The sequence below is a fragment of the Antechinus flavipes genome, chromosome 4 (assembly GCF_016432865.1).
Source record: "Antechinus flavipes isolate AdamAnt ecotype Samford, QLD, Australia chromosome 4, AdamAnt_v2, whole genome shotgun sequence".
In the NCBI taxonomy this organism is placed as follows: domain Eukaryota; kingdom Metazoa; phylum Chordata; class Mammalia; order Dasyuromorphia; family Dasyuridae; genus Antechinus; species Antechinus flavipes.
In genome coordinates, this window is record NC_067401.1 from 212127133 (window position 1) to 212150526 (window position 23394).

Below are 23394 nucleotides of genomic sequence, written 5' to 3' on the forward strand. Positions count from 1 at the left end.
AGTTCTAATAATAAAGGGAAAGGGCTATGAGTAAAAGCTAAAAGCATTAACTGTGGATTTCAATTTTCTATGCCATTGCTGTCCTTGATGGTCACAGATAATTAAGATGATTAATTGTTCACAATTAATTTTTGCTTGAGTGCTAATCTTGGGGACTCTAATTATGTTTTCTTCTCAAATAGTTTTCTTCTGAATCATCACATCATCCCACCAAAGGGTCACACTAACTTGCCTACTACTGGAGGTAAGTACAAAGAAAGGATACCCAGTTGATTTATCTCCCCTAAGAAACTTCTTTGAGAAGCTATATTATAAAGCTCATGTCTACTCATGTAAAAGACATTTCCATACTGAAAGCATTTTCACTTAGTAGCATTTGGGACTATATAAAATTTCAAGTCACCAGTATATATATACTATACAAATTCCAAGGTAGGCATCCCAGAAGGCACTCAAGAATATTCCTACAAGGTTAGGAATTAGTCTAGTGTTTTTTTTTTTTTTTAAGGGATTTCAAGGAGGGAGTTTCCGTCTACCAAATTCTGCTTTCTTTCTAGCTCTAGCCCTCTCAGGACTACAGCATTTGCTCTATCTTCAAAACCTGAAACAATATCATTCTTATATAGGGTCAGAGCTAGATGGTGTCTCATTGTTCAGTTGTTTTTTAGTCATGACCAATTCTTTGTGATCTCATTTGGGATTTTCTTGGTAAAGATGCTAGAATGATTTGCCATTTCCTCCTTCACCCTATTTTATAGATGAGGAAACAGGATTAAATGATTGCCAAGGGTAACACAGGTAGTAGATGTTTAAGGCCATATTTGAATTCCAGGAAATTAGTCTTTCCAACTCCAATCCTGGCACTATCCACTGCATCACCTAGCTGTATTTAGATGGTATAAATATAATCTAGTCCAGCTCATTCTATAGATAAGAAAATGTAGACTTTTAGAGGCAAAATGATCTATGATCACATAGGCAAAGTATAAAGCTACAAATTGGAGATAGATTGTGCATTTGTATTGATGACATTTTTTCACTGGATTACAAATCCACTTATGACAGCATATGTATGACACTTAGCACTTTGTAAAACATATAAAGTAAATTATTGTTATAATTTCATTCTTCTTAGATGGAACTTAAGATCTTAGTATCATAATCCTAGAACTGGAAAGAATTTTTAAGTCAGATTCTTCATTTTATAGATAAAGAAGATGAGACCCCAGAAAATGGCCCTGGAGTAATACCTTCAGCATCAATCAACAAATTGCTGAATGACTGGAGACTGAATGTGTAGGAACATCCTGTCCTTGTATTGTTTTGCATATTTACCATATATGCTGCATAATAAGCTTTTGCAGGAGAACCTACATGACCATGTGAACACCCACCAGAACTATACCTTCATCAAACAGCTGGAGTACAGAAAATAATTGGTGAAAAGTATCAAGGACAGACTTCTAGATTTTTTATGGGAATGCCTTAATGGAAACATTTCTTTGATAAAACAGCCAAATGTAACAGAAGAAAAACAGTTGGTATTTTCTGCTCTGAGATTAGTTTATCTTGTAAGGCCCTTCATCAACTGAGTAACCAGGACAATGCTGATGGAACAGGATTTGAATACAAGATTTGAAATTCTTACTGCTGTTCTCTTCATTTAGAGATCGCCTTACATTTATGTTGTATATGTCTTGTTACATACACAGTTGTTTACGTGTTGTTTCGCCCAATGTGAATTCTTCAAAAACAGAGATTGTATTTTTCTCTTTATTTGTATTTCTGAGGCTTAGTATAATGAATGCCTAGGACACATAGTAGGCACTTAATAAAATTTTATGGATGATGATGATGATGATGATATTGATAAGCTAATGATTCAACCAAGAAGTGTCAGCATCAAATATGAAACATCAGGTCCATAAGGTTCTGTTATGACAGAAAGTTACAAAGTATAATTGTGCTGGTTATGCAGGGACTCTGTTTTATATGAACATTGTATCTCCCTTAGCACCTACCAAAGTGATTTGGATACAATGGGGATATATCTGAATGAATTTTGTTGAATTTTTTGACACGAGTAGGATGATGTATGATAGCAGCTAGATGGTACAAGTGGATAGAATGGTAGACCTGGAGTTGGGAATTCATCTTTCTGAGTTCCAATCTGACCTCAGAAACTTTTTAGTTGTGTAACCCTGAATGAGCCACTTATCCCTTTTTTTGTCTCAGTTTTCTCATCTGTAAAATGAGCTGGAGAAAGAAATGGCAAACCTCTCCAGTATCTTTGCCAAGAATATCACAAAGGAGATCATGAAGAGTCAGATGGGATTGAAATGAATGAACAACAAAAAGCAATAATTGTAGTTTGATGGGTAAGCCCATGCTGCCATGTATAAACACAAGTCTTAGAGACAGACAAATCTCTGACTCCCAATCAATCTGAGGGCCTGTAGTTTGGTAGGTTCTTAGTCATTACTAATCAACCTAGGACCAAAAAATTGCTAAGTATGAAGGGGAAGGTCATTAATAAATTTGGAAAAGTGGTCTTTAGAACCAATGCTTTGCAGTCAAATATAATTAATTTCATCAGGCATTTTGGATGAAATGGAGAGTGAAAATGAAAGGAAGTAAGATTGTTAAAATAACGGGGCTTAGCATTCTATGTGACTTTAGGCAAATTGCTTCATCTCTCTGGGCCTCAGTTTCTTCATCTATAAAAAAGATACTTGGACCAAGGGGACATTTATAGTTCCTTACAGTTCTAAATTTATGATACTCTGATCCAGTGGTCATCACCTAAGAAGAATCAAGAATTCAGGGTTCTAGGGGTCATGCCAATATTATGCTTCACTTTCACCGCTTGTAAAATGATGGAATTGGACTAATTCATGTCATCAAACTCAAATATTAATGAATTATTTCCCCCTGTATTGACATATAAAACTACAAATTAAGATTAGTTGTTTTAATATATTTTAAAATTTACTTTGTGAAAAATTTCCAATAACATTTTAACTGGTTGGGACTGCAGGGGAAATTTTACAGGCTGTTTGCCCCTGTCTGATCTTGAATTTGATAGCTCTAGAGATGATCCTCAAAATCCCTTTCGAATCTGACACTTTAGAGTCTAAAATTCCATAATGTAACTATTGATAGTTGTAGTGTTGGGTAGAGAATTTTATTTTTTATTGCTTATAACAGACTGTTTTATTTCTCTTTCTTGGCAGGGCATTTGTACTTCTGGAGGAAAAGATTCCAAGAGAGGCATCGTCTTGCCTTTTTAGCATTTGGGAATTTGAAGGAAACTTCTGGTTTATACATTTGTTTGGGCTTTTTTTTGGAGGGAAGCAGTGTCTAGAGGGAGAGTCAGACTGCTGAGCATTGTCTCTACCTTTGCTTGTCAGAGATGCTAATTGTTTCCCCCTCTAATTAGCAATGTAAATATCCAACATGAGTGCTCTCTGAATATTTTATTAAGATTATGGTCAATGAAACTATATCCGGTTGTATGGGATCTTTCTGATTTTCTATAAAGCATCAAATTTGATATCTTGGTCAGGCCCTACATTACACAGAATCTTGAGAGTGTTGTCATGGAAAGGGATTTTGTTGGGTGTGGGGGAAGTGGGAGATGTGAGCTCAGATAATAGAAGACATAGAGTCCCCAGTTAGATAGTTTCAGAGTTGGTTGAATGACCAGACTCAGTGGTTAATGATTTCACATCAAGTCTTCAGTGGAATGTTCCAAGCTTCTGTGCTTGTCTCTGACATAGAAATATTTTAAAAAATCAGTACTTTGGGAAAAGAGATAGATGGCACAGTTATTCACATTTCAGATGACACAAAACAGGGAAGATTAGCTAACATACTAGATGACAGAGTCTAGATAGAAAAAATATCTTGACAGATTAAAATGCTGAGTTGAAACCAGTGAGATTGAATGCAATAGGGTAAATGCAGGAGTTTGCTAGTCATGAAGAGTCAGGAAAGATTGAAATGACTGAACAAGTAGTTTGATGACTAAATGCCTACTGCCATATATGAGGGCAAGTCTTAGAAATAAAGAAATTTCTGACTCTGGTTTAATAGCCAGCTCTCTGAAAGTCACACAGATAACTTTTAAGTTTAATTTGTGTTATCAATATTTTCTTTGTCACTAAAAAACTCTAATTTGTGGCACTTGCTGATTTCTGCAATGTAAATACTCATCGTGGAAATTTAACAAATGGTATTCCCAAGCTGATTTGAGCTGCCTTTAGCACACCTCTGGACAAATTTTTATTTTTGCATTCAAAAAACAAATTTCGTAAGTACAAGTGGGAAATAGACATCAATAAGCCTGAAAAAGATCTTGGTGATTTTAGTGGATTAAGCTCAATGTGAGTTCAAAGTGTGATATATATACATCTGTAAAAAGCTAATAGGAATTTAGCTTGCATAGAAAGATTTGATTTCCAATAATAGCAAGGTATTTTTCCTGTTACACTTTTAGCTGCTTTATTGTGTTCAATTCTGGTTGACATATTTTAAGAAGAAGGATCTTGAACAAATTTACTCAAATTTACTACCATTCATCCTACATTTTCCCATTTGTTTTGCAGGAATGTCAGGTTAAACATTATCAAATGCTTTATAAAAGTTCAGATATATTATGTTGCAGTATTTTATTGTAAACAGTTTAATAGGAACTCTGAAAGTCAGTTCAGTTGTTTTTCAGTCACGTTTGACTTTTTGCCATTCTGTTTAGGCTTTTCTTGGCAAAGGTATTGGAGTCGTTTGCTATTTCTTAGAGCATTTTTTACAGATGAGGAAACTGAGGCAAAAAAGGTTAAATTCATCTAGCTAGGGAGAATGAGGCAAGATTTGAATTCAAGTTCTGCTGGTTCCAGGCCCAATACTCTATCCACTGAGTCACTTTTTGCTCCTTTATCTCTTAACTAATGAACCTAATACAAATAATCTTGTTGGGATCAGTAGCTGAATCCTCCTTATTGTTCCTGAATCATATTTTACTTTCTTCAGAAGACCTGAATTCATCTCATGAATTCATTATATAACTCTAAAAGTTCAGGAATTTTTTCTTTTTCTTTCTATACTGTATCATGTTCTTATATTTGCCTTGATTTTAGTTTTGATTCCTCTTGGCCTCCTTAGAATCTTCTTTCTTCCTGTGTTATTTCAAACATTACTCATTGTTTTCTCAAAATTTACAGACTTAGAGAATATCAGAGCTGAAAGTGGCCTTAGAGAATATTTAATTCCAAGCATTCATTCTCCCTGTTATTATTTTTTAATAGATGAGGAATCTAAGGCTCAAATAAACTAAGTGATTTTAAATCATTGGCAGGATCATGGTTAGAGCCAAAACCAACTTTTATTCTCTTTTATAAATTCAAGAATACCATAATGTTGATTAGGGCCTTTTATCTTCAAAAAGAAAAAGAGATAAATTATCAATTAATAAGCATGTGTTTAATAAAGCTACTGGCAGGAAGACAAACATAACACACATCATGCCTATCACTAAAATGTTCTCTCACTGTCATAGGGGATTTCTAGAAAATGTATAGTGCTTTAGGAGCTTCTCCTGAAAGCTTCCCTTGCCCACTGCTGTGACAAACTGCCTCTTTACCAGGCCATAGGGCTTCTAACTGTTGATGGGATATGGCTCATTACATTTAAGTAGGAATGTGCAAAAACCCTCTGGCACAGGCTTATGGAGCTGATTGTGATATTTTTATTATGAACATTAACATTTCAAAATCAGTAAATGCTACAAAGCAGAGTTTGATTTATTTATTTTCTAGACTTAAGATAATGATGGATATAGTGTTAATAATTCAGATTAAACTTAAAAGCATGTTGCTTGTACATTTTTTTTCCCCTGGAGAGTAAAGTTGTTAAACATTTACCTAAACATCTTTTCTTTTGAGTGAGCTTGCTCTTTTTCTTCTTTTTTTCCCTGTGGCTTCTCAATCTTTTAAGTTATTAGTAATTGTTATTGTTATTAAGTTGTATTTCAACCAAGTTTGACTATTCATGACCCTATTTGGGGTTTTCTTGGCAGAGGTACTAGAATGGTTTGCCATTCTTTCTCCTGGTCATTTTATAGCTAAGGAAACTGAGGCAAATGAGGTGAAATGATTTGCTCAGGGTCACACAGCTAATGAGTGTCTGAGACCAGATTTGATATCTGGGAAATGAGTTTGTCTGACTCCAGGATAAGCATTCTAGCTGCTCCTATTATCAATTAGTTTGCTCTATTTTATTCTGTAGGTGTAATTCAAGCTTTCTTAATAGTTCCAGGAAATAACTAGTGTATTCACTACTGTATTCACAGTGACTTTGACCAGAATATGGTAAAACCTCTCTTTGGCCTTTCCCTGCCATCTTTGCTGAATTTGTCCACCATGTTGTCAAGAGCTTTCTGCAGTCAGTTCCAGTTCAACTGAATAAAAGATTTACTTGAGCCTATGTTGTGTAGTTGAGGGAGTGACAATTTTGGCCAAGTCTTCCCTACATTCCTCAGTGCATGTATAATCCCTGAGAATTGTACTGTTTCCAACTAGGTCATCTTTGTCTCTCATTAGGAAGGATGAGAATGTCATGCACATTTTAAAAAAAATCTCTTCAAATTTGGATGGCATGGGTGATCAGTCTGGTTTTTGCTGGATATTATGCTTCTGGATAATGAAGGCAGTGACCTTGCTCAGATTCAGACAGCAAATTACTTCTCTGATTTATAGATTATCAGAGCTAGGAGGCTCCTTGAAAATCACCTAGTTCAATTGCTTTATTTTTAGAGATGATAAAACTCAGACTCAGGGAAGGTAGGTTTGCCTGAAGTCACAGAGAAAGTGTGTGTAAGAGATAGAACTAGAATATAGCTCCTAACTCCAGGATAGTATTTTTCACTAGCACACACTTTTGTTCAGTCATTCAGTTGTTTCCAACTCTGTTGGATACATGTGATCTCATAGACCTTAGCATGACAATATTGAACATGGTGTTTTCTAAAATACCATTTCTTTCTGTAGTGGATTAAGGCAAATAGAGATTATTTCACTTGCCCAGAGTCAAACAGAACTAGTAAGTGTCTGATTTGTACGCAATTCTTCTTAACTCCAGACTCAGTTCTCTTACTGCCACACTCTACCTTTAAGAATGTTCTTTGGACCAGTCTGGCAATGCCCGATTAATCCTTAAAAAGAGTATCTTTTATTAGAGGAGTGGAGATGGAAAGAGATCACATTTCAGATAGAGATCAGCTTATTTCCTTAACTTTGTGTGTAAGCAAATCTCCTTTAAAAATGAGAACTGCCCAAGGAGGAGGATTAGGTAGGAGGCAGGGGCTGTTCTAAAACAAAAACAAACAAACAAACAAACAAACAAAAAAATACTGTGTAAGTCAGAGCACTCAATAGGAGTAGGAAATAAAGCTTATTGATCAGGAAAAGATAGGAGGGGTAGAGTTTTTTTTTTTTAATAGCTTTTTATTTACAAATTATATACATGGGTAATTTTACAGCATTGACAATTGCCAAACCTTTTGTTCCAATTTTTCCCCTCTTTCCCCCATCCGCTCCCCCTTATGGCAGGTTGACCAATACCTGTTAAATATGTTAAAGTATAAATTAAATACAAATATACAGTTATTTTGCTGTACAAAAAGAATAGGACTTTGAAATAGTATACTATTAGCCTGTGAAGGAAATAAAAAATGCAGGCAGACAAAAATATAGGGATTGGGAATTCTATGTAATGTTTCATAGTCATCTCTCAGAGTTCTTTCACTGGCGTAGCTGGTTCAATTCATTGCTGTTCTATTGGAACTGATTTGGTTCATCTCATTGCTGGAAAAAGCCATGTCCATCATAATTGATCATCATATAGTATTGTTGTTGAAGTATATAATGATCTCTTGATCCTGCTCATTTCACTCAGCATCAGTTCATGTAAGTCTTCCAGGCCTTTCTGAAATCATCCTGTTGGTCATTTCTTATCGAACAATACTGTTCCATAATATTCATATACCACAATTTATTCGGCCATTCTCCAATTAATGGGCATCCACTCAGTTTCCAGTTTCTGGCTACTACAAAGAGGGCTGCCACAAACTTTCTTGCACATATAGGTGAGGGATAGAGTTTTGATATATACCAGGAACCTGTCCAGTGTTAGTGATTTTATATAAAGTGGTGAAGTGGAAAATATGTGGTTGAGTGGTTGCCTCTGCCCACTTTGTGACTCACTGGGACTTGGACAAGACTATTTCAGTCTTCCAACTATAAAGCTATATTCTTTGATGGACATTTGGGAATGCAAAATGCCTAAGTAAGTGAATATCAAAAAGGAGAGGGATTGACTAATAAGATAAACTATTCTTAGAAAGATTAATATTTTAGAGAAATAGTTGTAACTCTATTGAAGGATGTTGGAATGGTCTATAATAGAATTATCAAATCATTCTCATGTACCTTTAAGGACCCACATAGGTTAGAGAAGCCACTGATGAGGTATTGTCCCTCTGTACCAACAGGAAAACTGAGGCACAGAGAGGGGAAATTCTTGCCCTAAGACCAAGAATGAACCACTGCTTGAGCTAAGAATGGAACTTTAGGTCTTGGGATTCATAGTCTAAAACTCATTTTAAAACTCTTCATTGCTATTATATAGTAAGCAAATAAAATATCTGATCTATTGTCATTCTTTAGATTGATACCAAGGAGGGAAAAAATAAAAACAGCTGTTGCTCTGTATGTTGGCATTTTTAAATCCCTCAAAAGTGATGAGGCACACTAATATCACTGGATGATTATACTGTCTTTAACAAAATGTAGCCAATAATAATCTTTATAGCTATTTTTTGTATAAAGCTTTAAGGTTTGCAATGTGTTTTGCATGTCATCTCATTTTATTACAATAAGCCTTTAAATGTTATGATTATCTCATTTTTACAGATGAGGAAACTAAAACTGAGAGAGTTTAAGACCCTCATACTTAAGGTTACACAGGAAGTATCAATACTTACTATACTCTCTGAGGTTTCTAGTTGGCATTTTCTCTGGGTATATTACTTTGTAATTGTCTGACCTAATGTTAATTGATAGTGCGGCCATAAAAAGATGGGATAAGAGCATGCTGAAGAATCTTTGGATGCACTTTCTGCTACCCATTGATTCAGTACAAGGTGGTTAACAACCTTGGGCCTTCTTCAAATGTAATAGATGTTTTTGAATGCACACTATTTTTCTTACCTGTGTTTTGCATAAGTATGGGTGATGGTGTGTGTCTCTGTGTATATTTGTATGTGTTTAGAGATACTTAGCCTAAGCCCTAATTGTATTGAAATGGGATAATAACCTCAAAAGGCCCAGTGTGGTTATGGCCCTGCCCTTATGACTAATCATCAGGGTATCGGATTTCTCTGGAATCTCTCAGTACAGAAGCAACCCCACTAAGGATGCAAAATAAGGCTTGCTTAGGTAAGATGCTGGATGAATGAATTAATGACTCTGTTCAAGAAGGTTCCATATAATAATAAAACATTTTTTAGAGTTCTTTAAGCTTTATAAAATGCTTTCCTTATTAATAGAAGGTACAACCTTTGTGAGGTAGGGAGCAGGCTATTTTCTACATTGTACAGAAAGGGGAACTGCAGCTCAGAGAGCATAATTATTTACTCAACATTCCATAAGTAATATTAGTGTCGATCCTGAATCTGTTGACTCTAACTACAGCCTTCATTCCTCTATATTATACTACCTAAATGCATGTCATTCATCAGCTCAGAAAAGGAAATGCTTTTTGTGGGAGGCACTTGAGGGCTCACTGTCACCTGTGTGAGTAGGTAGTGGGTAGAGTGCTTTGCTGAAATTTCAACAGCCTAGTTCAAGTAGTGGAAATGACAATTGGCAGTATTAGGTGAATTGTGATTGATGGTATTATATACACATAAACATGAATGGGTTAGGTGGAAAGTTTAGTATTCCTCAAGCTGTGGTTTGGTTTGCTCATTTAGAATCAATGGCTGGTAGAATCTTTTTGCTAGATGATACTCTCTCATTCTATCCCCTTGCTCTGAAATTAATTTTCCTGTTTTATAGAAGAATTTAAAAATTCCAATCTAAAATATAGTCTATCCCTTCAATGAAGCCCTCCCTAGTTAGGCCAGTTCCTTGTGGTGTCTTGGGGGAGGCAAAGTAATACTAAAATGAATTGATAATTTATGAAACAAGGACAGACATAATTCGTTCTTTGGGTACTCACCAAAAAAGACCAGGCCATGCCGGACAGCAGGAAATAGGGTGGCAATCACATTTTAATTAAGCTTGGAGGGAATGGAGACAAAAAGTTCATAAAGGTAGAGACAAACAACAAAAGGGATACAGAAGCAGAGGTGACAAGGGATGGGCTAGTGAAGGAACAGAGAGGATGATGAGAGGGAGAGGCACAGATAATCACTCATGTTACCATAAGTAGATGGAATTGGGAGCACTGGCAGCATAGATCCTTCGAAGATGGAAGCTGGCTCAGGGGAAGGAATTGGAGGTCTCATTTTTAGAGGGTTCTTTGAGGAAATAAACTTTTATCTATACCACCTTAGGAGTCATTAACATATCCAAATCACTTCAGAGTTGTCAGTAAAACTTTAAAATTAACATGTTTACATCATCTAATAATTATCATCACCTTTTGGTGTTCTACTGAGAATATCTAAAATTTGTCTGAGATTTACATATCTTTAGGGCCAGACTCTGACAGCAGTACCTAGATGGCTTTTGCTGATTCAGCCCTTGTTACCAGAATTGAATTTTGGCTAATATTTGATACAATTTGTAAATTATATCTCTTTGATCTCTGTGCATCACTTCCTTTATACTAGTTACTTTTAAACTTACTATACTTACTAGAAGGGGCAGAGAGATAGTGGTCAGGGGGACCATAACAAAGGAAAATTTAACATACATGAAAATATTTCTGGATTTTTAGAATTAGAGGACTTGAGTGAATCTCAACTTTGTACTACCTCTATGAACTTGGCCAAATCATTGAAACTCTCTGGACCTCCATTTCCTTACCTGTGAAGTGTGGGAGTTAAATTAGATGATCTCTGAGGTTTCCTCTAACTCTAAATTTTTAATACTATCTTCTTCCTCTTAATATTTATAGTGTTTGTATTTCAGAAAACCTTAGAAGAGACTTCAGAGGCCATTTAGTCTAACCTGTACTTGAATAAGAAATCCCTTCATAATGTCTCAAACAAATCATTTCCAGCCTTTAAAGAGCTAAATTCTTTAAATAAATGTAGACAAGGTCAGAATAAAAGCAGAAAATTTTGGGGAAAAATATAGTTTCTCATATTTTAAATATATAAAGAATTTATAAAATCTATAAGAATATGAATCTCCAGTTGACAAATATTAAATATATGAACAGGCAGTTTTCTGATGATGAAATCAAAATAACATATAAAAATAATTTGTTGTTATATAAAAATCATTATTGATTAGAGAAATGCAAGTGAAAACAACCTTGAGATATCATTTCATATTTATCAGATTGTCTCAGATGATTAAAGGGGAAAGAGTCAAATATTGGAGGGGATGTGGAAAAATTGGGACACCGATTCATTGTTTTTGGAATTGTGAACTATTCCAACCATTTTAGAGAGCAATCTAGAATTATGCCCCAAAAGTTATAAATTGCACCTATCCTTTAATTTAGCAATACCACTACTGGGTCTATTTTCAAAGACAATTAGAGAAAAAAGAAAATCACTTGTGTGCTCTAAAATGTTTATAGCAGCTCTCTTTGTGGTGGCAAAAAACTGGAAATTGTGCAGATGCCATCAATTGGAGAATGGTTGAACAAGCTGTTGTATATAATTGTGATGAAATATTATTTTGCTATAAGAAATGAGCTCAGTGATCTTAGAAAAACATGATAAGATTTGCATGAAATAATAGTGAAATGAGCAGAACTAAGAGAACATTGCATGCAGTAAAAGCAATATTATTTCAAGAACAATTTTGAGAGACTAAGTCATTTTGATTATTATAAGTGCCCAAATTAACTACAGAGGAAGACACTATCTGCATCCAGAAAAGCACTGATAAATAAAAGTATGTATAAAATGGTTTTACATATATATATGTATATACATATACATAACATGTATCTGCATATATATGTATGTATATAATATATACACACACATAGTTGTGTCTAATAGTAGTCATCTCTAGACTGGAGAGGGGAAGGAAGGGGAAAGGGAAAAAGTTTACATAGCTTTATAATATATTTAAAAGAAATAGTTATATGTAATAGTTTTACAGTTTCATGTGCAATCATTTTTAAAAAAAACATACTGTATCATAGAAAGATTTGTTTTATTCCATAAATAAAAAAAAATTAAGTTAAATGAAGGAGAAAAAAAAAAAGACCTAAGGTGAAAGGAAGCCCACCATGACAACCTATTCCATCTTTAATGATTGCTATTTGTTAAGAAATTTGTCCTTATTTTGAACTAAAGGTACGTCTTTATAACTTCTATCCCTTTTTCCTATTCCTGCCCTTTGAAGACCAGTCTGATCCCTCTTCTATGTGACAACTCAGTTAAAGCAGTCATTTCCCCCCACCTCAATCTTCTCTTTTTCAGACTAGACATTTCTGATTCTTTCAATTTACTCTCATATGGAGGCAAAACAATATCTTTTTTTCATCCTGGTCATTTTCCTGTGATAATCTGAAGCTTAGCAGTGTCCTTCCTAAAATATAACACTCATAACTAAACTTAACACTCTGAATTTAGCCTAACTGGGTAGAGTGCAATGGAACTATGACTTCCTTTACTTGGATACTTTGCCACTCATTTCAGCCTTAGTTTTTTTTTTTTTTCTTGTTCTTCTTTTCTCCCCTCCTCCTCCTCTTCCTCCTCTTCCTCCTCTTCCTCCTCTTCCTCCTCTTCCTCCTTTTCCTTCTCCTCCTCCTCCTCATCTTCTTTCTCCTCTTTTTTCCTCCTTTAGGATTTTATCCTATTATTGCATTAGTCTCTGGGTTAAGTGACTTGCCCAGGTTCACACAGCTGTGAAGTGTTGTGTCTGAAATAGATTTTAAACTCAGGTCCTCCTGACTTCAGGGCTGGTCCTCTATCCATTGCACCACCTAGGTGCCCCTATTACATTAGTTTTTTAAGCTAGCACATCCCACTTTTGAATCCTATTAAGCTTTTAAATCCACTGATAACACTGATTTTTAAAAGATGAGATATTTATGAGTAGAATTTTTCTTTTTAAAATTTCCCTCTTAAATTTAACCCATTATTCTGGCTCAAAAAGATATTTTGAATCTTAATGGTCATTTGACATGCCAGCTGTCATTTTCAGGTCTAGTTCACTTGCAAATTTGATAAATACTGCATTCATATATTTATCCTAATCACAGATAAAATACCAAATTGCACACCTGTCTCATTCACTGTTAGCACATGTCTTGTTATCTCAACTAGACTGTAATTTCCTTGAGGGAAGCAAGTATATCCAATTTATATTTATATCTCCCACTGCACTTTGAATGTAGGAGGCATTCAATAAATATTTTTTGAAAGACTGGTTTCATCTGAAGTTCTTTTGGGGGGGGTGGAGTGGAGGTTATTTAATGTTAATATTTTTTCACATTCAAAAATGAACCAGGTGCAAATAACAAATGGAATTGAGTTAACCTCAAAAAAAATTTTTTTTTGAGCAAACTAATGAAGGGAGTCCTTCCATAACTATGAAAAGGCACTTGGGTGACACAATAGAGCTCTGTACCTGGAGTCAAAAGACCTAAGTTCAAATCCAATCTCAGATCCTTATTAGCTATGTGATTCTGGGTGGGTCACTTCTGCTTGTCTTAGTTTTCTCATGATAAAATGGGCATAATAATATCTCCTATGGTGATCATAATTATAAAATAAGTTAATATTTCTGAAGTGCTTTGCAAAGCTTCAAGCACTATATAAATAACTAGATATTAAGAGGTAATTTCATATTTCAACATGAGAAAGTATACCTTTGCATATTGATTTAAAATAGGAATTATTTGGAGCAACTAGATGGCACAGTGGATAGAATGCCAACTCTGAAGTCAGAAAGATTCCTGAGGTCAAATCTGGCCTCAGACTCTGTGTGACTTTGGGTGCATACTCTATTTGCCTCAGTTTCCTCATCTGTCAAATATGTTTGTGAAGGAAATGGCAAATCATTTCAGTATCTCTGCCAAGAAACCCCCAAATGAGATCATGAATCAGAAATAACTAACTGAAAAAGGACTAAACCAACAGGAATTATTTTTTCTTTTTATCTTCCATCATAATGATGCCTTGTATATATTAATATATTCAATAAATATTCATTAAAATGGAATTATGAAGTTCTATTCTTGGGGAAAGGGAGGTTAGGGGTCAGAGTGGAAAATAAGTGAACAAGATAGGAGACACGTGCTATCTGCCTTGGTAATAGGAAAAGGACTTTATATGTGATTTCTGTGAACTCCCAGAAAACATGAGGAAATTCCTTTTATCAACATAGGTCAACATATTCTCTCTAATTCATAACCTTAGAAAGTTGCTTAGAATAATTGAGTTGTTCAAACCTGCTCAAGGTCTCACAGTAAAAGCTAGAACTTGAATCCAGATTTTTCTGGTTCCAAAGTCAGCTCTCTATCCACTATAATATGCTTCCTTTCTAATATTCTGATTTAAAAGCTAATATGACTACTTTTTGGAACTGTCTTGACTTCTTAATTGACTAGAATCGAAGTTTCTTGAGTGTAGGTATCATGTCCTCTCTCTCAGAGCAACTAGCAGCATTGAGTACATGACATGGCCTTTAGTGAATAATTACTGACTCATAGACTCTTTGATGTGGAAAAAGTTCTGTATACATTGTCTACTTCCTTCCCTTTTATTCACTGATGAGGCATAATGAACCTAGACAAATGATTAGTAGGAAAGCCTGGTTTCAAACTATTAGTTCTTACCCATGGTCCCCAGTGCTATTGTTTCCAGATATAGAATATTTTTTGCTAAAAGATGAAATTGCTTTAGATGTTGAAGAAGAGACTAAACCAAGATGACTTCATAGAATTTTCAGGCAATTTCCCTCAAGTTCAATATGAAAACAGGGAAACTTGTAGGATTTCTTTCTTAACCACCATCACCATCATGTAACATTATTATCAAGCCCTGGAGTTCTAATTTTATTAGACCAGTAGATGGAGTAGATGATCTCCTATGATCTTTTGAAAGATAAAGTCTATGAATGCAAGGAACAAACAAGTGACTCATTTTACTGGATTCCTTTTCAGAGGAAGATAACCTGTAATTCTCTTAGGTGTGTTTGATTATCCCATTGTGGTGTGAATCACAGACTTGCCCAAGCCTCTAAACGCTAGGCTGCTTGACAATTCTCAGATTGTCTCTGAACATCAGAAGGTATACACCAGGGCCACTGACACAACCTTTGAAGAATGAAGAGAATGGATCCTAGCTTTCCAAAGTGACATACGGGGGGCAGAGCTCATTCAGACCCCCATGATGGTGGAACAAGATGGTTGGGGAATATTATAAAAAATTCAGGGCTGGCCATCTTGCTGGGTGATCTCCTGGCCTGCTAACTTGCTTGGATGGTGAGTACTCAGTTTTTTGCCCATTTTTTTCCTTTTGAAAATATGGGTTTCTCTTCAATCTAGTAAAGAATTAGTGAGATATTTGGATGTGAGAACATCTGGAAAACCCAGGTGTGCAGGCACTCTACCTACTATTACTTCAAAGTCAGAGTGGTACCTTTTCTAAGCCTTTTTTATATTTATTTTTGTTTCAAAAAGTTTTTTTCCCCAAAACTTCCAATTGCTAGCTTTTTGGAATAAAAATTATAGACATCTTGGCAGGAGGTAGGCTCTCTATCACCGTTCCTCCCCTCCCCCAATTTCCTTTTAATTGACTCTCTTTGGTCTGGAAGGTGAAGCTAGGATATTTTCTAGTTCAGAATCATTTACTCATAGCATCATGGGACCATACTATCATGGATTTAGAGTTGGAAGGTACCTCAGAAGAAGGACGAAAGAAAACAAGCATTTATTTAAAAAATAGTAGGCACTTTGCCAAATGCTTTTACAAATATCATCTCATTTGATCTTTTTAACAATCCTAGATGATAGCTGTTATTATTATCCACATTTTACAGTTGAGGAGAAAGGGCTTTAAGAGACTTGCTCAGGGTCACACAGCCAGTAAGGTCTTTTAGGACAACTTCCTCTTTTTTACATATGAGGAAATTGAGGTCAGGGAGTTTATGTGACTTATCCAATGTCACCTAGGGAGTGTAATAAGTGGTATCTGAATGTAAGAAGACATCTTACTTCAAAGCCAGCATTCCTTCTAAACGCACTCCAGTGTTACTCTGAAAGTTGCAGTGGGATTAATGGACTTGGCTGTCATCTTGATTCAAAAGCAGAAACTATTCTTCCTTCTTTCATCGTTCTCTACATTCCCTATCCCAGTCACAGTCATGTGTCATTCAATGCCATCTTTCATTGCTTTGAGTGACTCAGCACCTTTGGAACCTACTCTCCTTGCCCCAATGCTGAGGCCAGAATTGTTCTATTATGCCTCCTGTTTCATTAATCTAAAGAAAGGGATTGCAAGGTAACTAGGTGGTCCCATAGATAGAGTATTGGACCTGATGTCAGGAAAACTGATCTTCCTGAGTTCAAATCTGGCCTCAGAGTCTTACTGAATATGTGATCCTGCACAAGTCACTTAACTCTGCCTCAGTTTCCTCATCTATAAAATGATTTGGAGAAGGAAATAGCAATAGTCCAGTTCCTTTGCCAAGAAAACCCCAAATGGCATCACAAAGAGTCAGACAAATCTGAAAACAAACTGAACAACAACAGCACCAAAAAGAGATTAAAATTGTGTCTCTGATACTTAAAACCTCTGTGATTTTTGGTGAAACAATTTCCTTGGGATGCAATTTCCTCATCCCTTAAAATGAAGAATTTGAATTATATGGTGTTTAAAATCTCTTCCAAGTCTAAATTTATGACCTATGATTCTCTTTGAGAATTGCTTTAGTGTTCATGATTCCCCAGTGGTGGCAAGTCTTTGTACTTTGTGGGTGGACTTGGTTTTGGGAAACAGTCCTTCCAATCCAAGTTATGTGAATAAGGTAGTTCAGTGAAATAAAAAGAGCCTTGTATTTGGAATGAGAGGACTTTGAATCCAGCTCTGCAACTTAGAATCTTCTGTCTCAGTTTCCCTTTCATTATCCTGAAAGGGTTTGATTAAGCAAACTCTAAGATCTTGTGAACAATCTTGGATCACTAGTCAATCCAAAAACAAGGACTGAAATATAAAATAATGAGATTAATTTTCTTGTATGGCTCACAAAATGACTCTGAAGGTGATTCTCAAGGAGAAACTCCAGAAAAGTTTTAAGCAATTGGAGTTAATGCATGAAATCTAAAGATTAGAATGAGACCACACTCATTTGGATGTGTAAATTCTGCTGCATTAAAAAAAAAATCATAATTCATTCATTTGTGCTTCTGTTCTTCCCACTCCTTACCCCTCTCTATTTGTTTCTTTCTTTCCTTTCCTTCCTTCCTTTTTCCCTTCCTTCCTCCTTCTTTCCTTCCCTCCCTCCCCCCTTCCTTCCTTTCCTTTTCTGTCCTTCTTCTTTCCCTCTACTTTCCTCCCTTCCTTTTTTTCTCCAGCATTTTTATGTGGCTAGATTATAATTATACCTGAAATAGTTAGGTTTAAGAAAGATACAACAAGTTTATGAGTATACACACATACATACACACATACAAATAGGCAATCAAAAAGTACCTCTCTTAATCTTTAGATAACCTTTATGAAAATCCCAGTAGACACTAAACTTCTTCAAAGAGACTGAAATGAATTAATAACTAAGAGCTTAGCATGTACTATAAAAGTAGTGGCCATAAACCCATCATGGGAGGATACAGAAACCACTGAGGTACAATTCAGTAAGTGTTTGCTTTGTTTTTAATAGTGGGGAAAAAATAAAAACAAAACTAATTTCTGGATCTCCCTCCCTTGAGGATATTTTATGTTGAGACCCAAAAGAGACAGCAAATATCACATTTTAAAATATGTTATTATCTTGTTTACTGTATTATAGCTTCTACTATCACTTTCATTTATTTTGGGGGAAGCATCCCTGAGGGCCAGACTTAATTCAGCATGCTCAGACAGGATGACTGAACTGACTTCAGAATGAATCACACAGTGTAATTTCACTGGGTTGGAGACTTAAACAGAAACAAGCATATTATCTGCCTAGATCTTCGGTCCACTGATCTTATTCTAGATTCCAATTAACCCACAAAAAGTAAACTCAAGATACAGGGGGAAAAAAGGCAAGCCCATAACCAAGGAAGAGAGAAAAACAAAATTCATAAGAGAAAACATGCTTGGATATTGTACCTTTATCTAAGAAAACAATCATTTAACCCCTCCACCTAAAAATTAGAGAAGTATAGAATAAATGGAGTAGGTGATCATTAATTAAGTTAGGGAGAGGGAGTTTAATAGTATCTGAACCTGTGAGTTCATTGGTGTGGGGATTTCCTAGTATGGAAACTTTCTCTACTGGTGTACACTTGCAATTTTTCAGTAACTTATAGTTTTCGAGAGTTATCTAGTGGTATACAGAAGTTGTGACCTTTATTTTTTTTAAAGGCAAAACCAAAAAAAAAAAAAAAAAAAACTCAACAAAACTGATTCTACCCATTTTACTTGGGCTAGAAAGTTACAGAGTTATTTCATAGGCCTTAAGATTACTGGCATGGATGCTTTGACCTGCTCAATTTCCAAGTTGTTCACTCTTTCTTAGGCAACCTGGGTTTCTACTCTGTGCTTTCCATCTTTCCCCTTCCTCAGTTCCCAGAGACTTATCACTTTCTTGCTAAACTTAGTAAAGACAACAAAATGACAAGATCCATTAAGTTCAGAATTTCAGAACTCAAGAAATCCATCAACCTTAGTATCCTTGTATCTCTTCCTTGCACCAGGTACAATTACAGAGGCAAGCTTGAACAATTTATCCATGAGTGTACAGCTAATATGATTTAAAAGCAAGGCTTAAATCCACGTCTACCTGACTCCAATATTCCACTCAATTTCTTAGGTGATTATTAACACAGTTTGTAATGCTACCTAGGGTGAACCTAGACCTGTGGCATAAAATTCAAATGATAAGAGATTCCTGCAGGCTGAATAATGGCTTGAAAATCAGAGTTTAACACTATCTATATTGCATTCAATTTTCAATTTTATTTTATTCAACCAATTATATTTTAATCTGGAACAATCTACTAACCTACCAAAAAATGCTCACTAGATCTTCCCACAACTGATTAGGATCATTATAGTGATATTCTTCATTAAGACCATTAGAAGCTAGTGTAGCCCTGTAGCTGGGAGCTGAGCATAGGGAGGCATGTCTACCACATTCTTATACTCTTCTATTCTTATATTTTTCTTATGTTCTGAGCCTGAGTAATCAGGCAAATTCTTGCTCCTTTTTCATGATATTATAATCATTGCTAGAAGATAAGACTGGAGTGATATTGGAAGTAATAGAAAATAGAAAGAGGAGGCAGTATTGTACAATGGAAAATATTCTCACTAAGAAATCAAGGAATTAGACCTTGAGGCATCAGAAAAGGCTTCATGTTGAGGTAATACTTGAACTGAGCTTTTTTGATTTAGCAATGAATTGGTATATCAGAAATTTTAAACACAATGGTACTTCAAAGGAATGGGAGAGCATTAATAGGAGAAGAAAAAGTCAGGAACAGTGTGGAGCAAATAGCAAGCTCAGGGAAGCTTGGGGAAGGGAGAAAGAGGGACTGAGCAGGAATTTTAATGGTAGGAATGGAATTCAAAATTCTGCTTCTGACAAAACCAGTGTTAAGTTAAATAATCTAATTTCCCTGGGCCTCAGTTTCCTTCTCTGCAAAAAAGAATGAGTCTCTGAGGTCCCTTCTAGCTCTAAATGCATGATCCCAATCTTGTAGGAGGAGTCTTCTTTTCCCTCTTCTTGGTCTGCCTCTGCTTGCCCATAATGACTTTATCCCCATGGATCAATCAAATGTTCCTTTCCCTCCCTGTGGGAAGTGGATCATTGTTATTTTAAAGCAGAGTATCTTGCATTTAGTCTGGCTGTCCATAATTATCATGCCCAGACTAGCAATCAGAAAATAGGAGGGGGCAATACGTGTGTGTGTGTGTGTGTGTGTGTGTATTATATATGTGTTTAGTGTGGATAGTTAAGAAAAAGGAGGCTAACATTTGGCACATTTCCTAATTCCTTTGCAGAAAATGTGGTTGGTTTAGTTCCAGCCCTTGGAGAAGCTGCCATTCCAGATGACTGGGTGCTTATGCCCTTGAAGGATACTGTACAGCAGGCTACTGGTAATGAGGTGTGTCAGCTCCCATCCATCTTGGCTTCCATTGTGCCAAAGCCTAGTCAGCCAGTTAATTTTTTGTGTCATCACCAGAGGCAAGGTTGTGAAGCTCTTTCTTGGCTGCCCTCCACCCACTTTAAGTATCCTTTTTCTTTCTTTCAGGATATTTTCCACTACTACCAAGTGCTCAGTCTCTCATTTTCCCTTCTCCAAGCTTCCCTGACTTTGCTATTTGCTCCAGACTGTTCTTGATCTTTTCTTCCCCTACCACTTCTGTCTTTTCCCGTTCTCCTAGAGCCTCATGGCATTTATTAATTTCTCATATACCGATTCATTGCTAAAGCAAAACAAATGATTAGTTCAAGCATCACTTCAATTTGAAGTCTTTCCTCATGCCTCAAGGTCTAAGCTATCATCCTCACTTTACTTTTTTTTTTTTCTATCTACTTTTTGTTACTTATATACAATGCTGTCTTCTCTGACAGAACATAAGCTCCTTGAGGACAGGGATTCTATTATTTTTATTTTTGCATCTATATCTCAATGCAATGCATAGTATATATATAGTGGGTACTTAACAAATGCTTTTTTGCTTATTTGTAAACATTTTCATTTATTAATATAGTTCATTGTTTTGATATAAATATAGATCTAAATACTAGAGGATAGATTTTTTTTTTGATAAGGAAAATTTTTTCCTGCAAATTATACCTTATCAATGATTTTATGCTTATTAGTGACAAACTAGAGTTCTGATAATGCTGATTTTATGTGATGACTTCTTCCTGGAGATAAAAGTAATGTGGAATCACTAGGGTTTTATTCCAAGATTCTGACATTGTAGTAGATAGCTATCCTTTGGACTATTGACCCTATATCACATTACACTATTGCCAAAGGTCCCAACCTTTTCTTATAGCCTGGTTTTATCCCCCCTGAAACCTCCCTTTTATATTATTTCTTTACAAATTCTGTTGACTTGGAGGTCATTGAGCATGTATTAGAAATTGGATCCGAATTCCCTGGGAGATAGATCATCCTCATTTTAAAGCACTATTGCACCTGATTGGGATAGTCTATGTTTTGTGCTGCACCCTTTTAATGTCTTTTTCCTGATTGATAAAATTTTTAAATGTGATTCTGTTCATATTTCAGAGTTCAGAAGACAGATCTCATGAAGACATAGAGTTGCTCTTCTTGGAGGTATGTTGGTCATCTACTTATATTTTAGACCAATGCTCTTTCATTTGCAGAAGAATTTGGGTGCCTCTCATCATTTCCCCTTAATCTTCCTCCTGGCTTGGTTCATGTTTTGTCTTTCTAATTGTATATATATATTGAGGAAGTTTGTGAGTAGTGAAGCAAAAACTATAAACTGTCAATTTGGGTGGAAATAATTTCAACCTGATCAACTTAATTAAAGATATAACTTATGCATATGCACTGTTTTTATACTATCATATGCTAGATCCTAGAGAAAATTTTTGGAGCAGACCACAGTTTTAAGTGAATAATAATCTGCCTTTCATAGTGGAAAGAACAGTGAATTTGGGGTCAGAGTTCACATCTTGGATTTTTTTTTATCAACTACCAATATGAGATGAACACAAAAATCAACAAGCATTTTTTGAACATTTACTATGTGTCAGGTACTGTGCTAAGTTCCATGAATACAAATGAAAGAAGAAAGACTTAAGAAACTTGCATTCTGAAGCTGAAAAGGTCAGGGAGGATGAAATACCAGGGAGTATATTCTGATAAGAAATGAAGAGATGGCTAGCCTGTGCCCCCTCCTCATGAGGAGATTCTGGGAGAAGCTCTCCAATCAGAGGGAAGAGGTCAAAGAGGCTGAGGGTTCTTCCTAGGTATGAATTCCAGGATTGATGTGATCTCTCACAATGAAGAATAATTTTTCTTCTCTGAATTTCAGTTTCCTTATTTACAAAAAGAGGTTTAGATTAGTTGATCTCTTAAATTCTCTTCAAGTTCAAAAATCTATAATTTTATGACTTCATGCCACTAAAAATGCTGATTATTCATTATTTCTAGATATTAGTCAGCTAGATTAGATAATGAACACAATATTCCTTTCAAAACATACATTATCCCATAGCTCTCAGTCAATTCTTAGCACACTATGTCTTGGATTTATTTTTCATTCTTCTCTGTCCTTCCATGTACTTTAAGATCACAGGTTGAAAACCTTTATCCATGAGAAGATGAATTCTGGAACCTTTTTGCTAAATTTTTGTGAAAATTAGAAACAAGATCTTAGTTCATCATTTCAGCATTTTTGTGGATTCTTGTAAGCTTAGATTTGCCTGGCTCAGCCCCTTCTACAATATACATCCCTCCTATCTAATGAAAAGGAATCTTACAGAGGTGGAAAGTCTAAAAAACAAACAAAAAAACTTTAATTAGTTATGTATGACAGTTAAAGAAAGCACTGTCCTAATCAGGTCATACTAGTAGAATAGTGTGGTACAGTTTACTCATAAGCCATAGTCTATGTAGTATGAAATGCATCCTGGTCTTGTATATGTGGGATCTTTGTCAAGGAATAAGAAAAATAAGAGTGAGACTGGACCAGACAAATCTATTCCTGTGTCTAAAAGACCAAATAAAGCAAATGGTCAACTGGCTAGGGCTCTACAATTTAATCAACAAATATTTATTTTTTCTTAGTAGTAGGGATATTTATGTAGTTATTGCATTCTCTTAGTTCAGATTAGATGTTGAGAGGAAAGGAGGGTGAAATAAGGCACTTGTATGCCAATAAATATTTAACAAAGGAGATTTATTTTGCCTTAACTCAGCACAAATATACAAGAAGAATAAAGTGGCATTTAATTTGTCTGGAAGTCTTGTCTCCACCTGGAAATGCCTCTGGTGAGTATGTCA

General features: G+C 35.4%; 1 protein-coding gene across 2 annotated transcripts in view; it reads left to right on the plus strand.

Moving 5' to 3' along the window:
- Positions 1-1757, plus strand: part of ADGRF2 (adhesion G protein-coupled receptor F2) — a 32122-nt gene extending 30365 nt beyond the window's left edge. For both annotated transcript variants that reach the window (XM_051997114.1, XM_051997115.1), the window contains 2 exons: positions 183-244; positions 1209-1757. In XM_051997114.1, the coding sequence (XP_051853074.1) occupies positions 183-227 (45 nt within the window). In that variant the 3' untranslated portion in view covers positions 228-244; positions 1209-1757. The remainder of the gene's footprint in view (positions 1-182; positions 245-1208) is intronic.
- The last annotated feature ends 21637 nt before the right edge of the window (positions 1758-23394 follow it).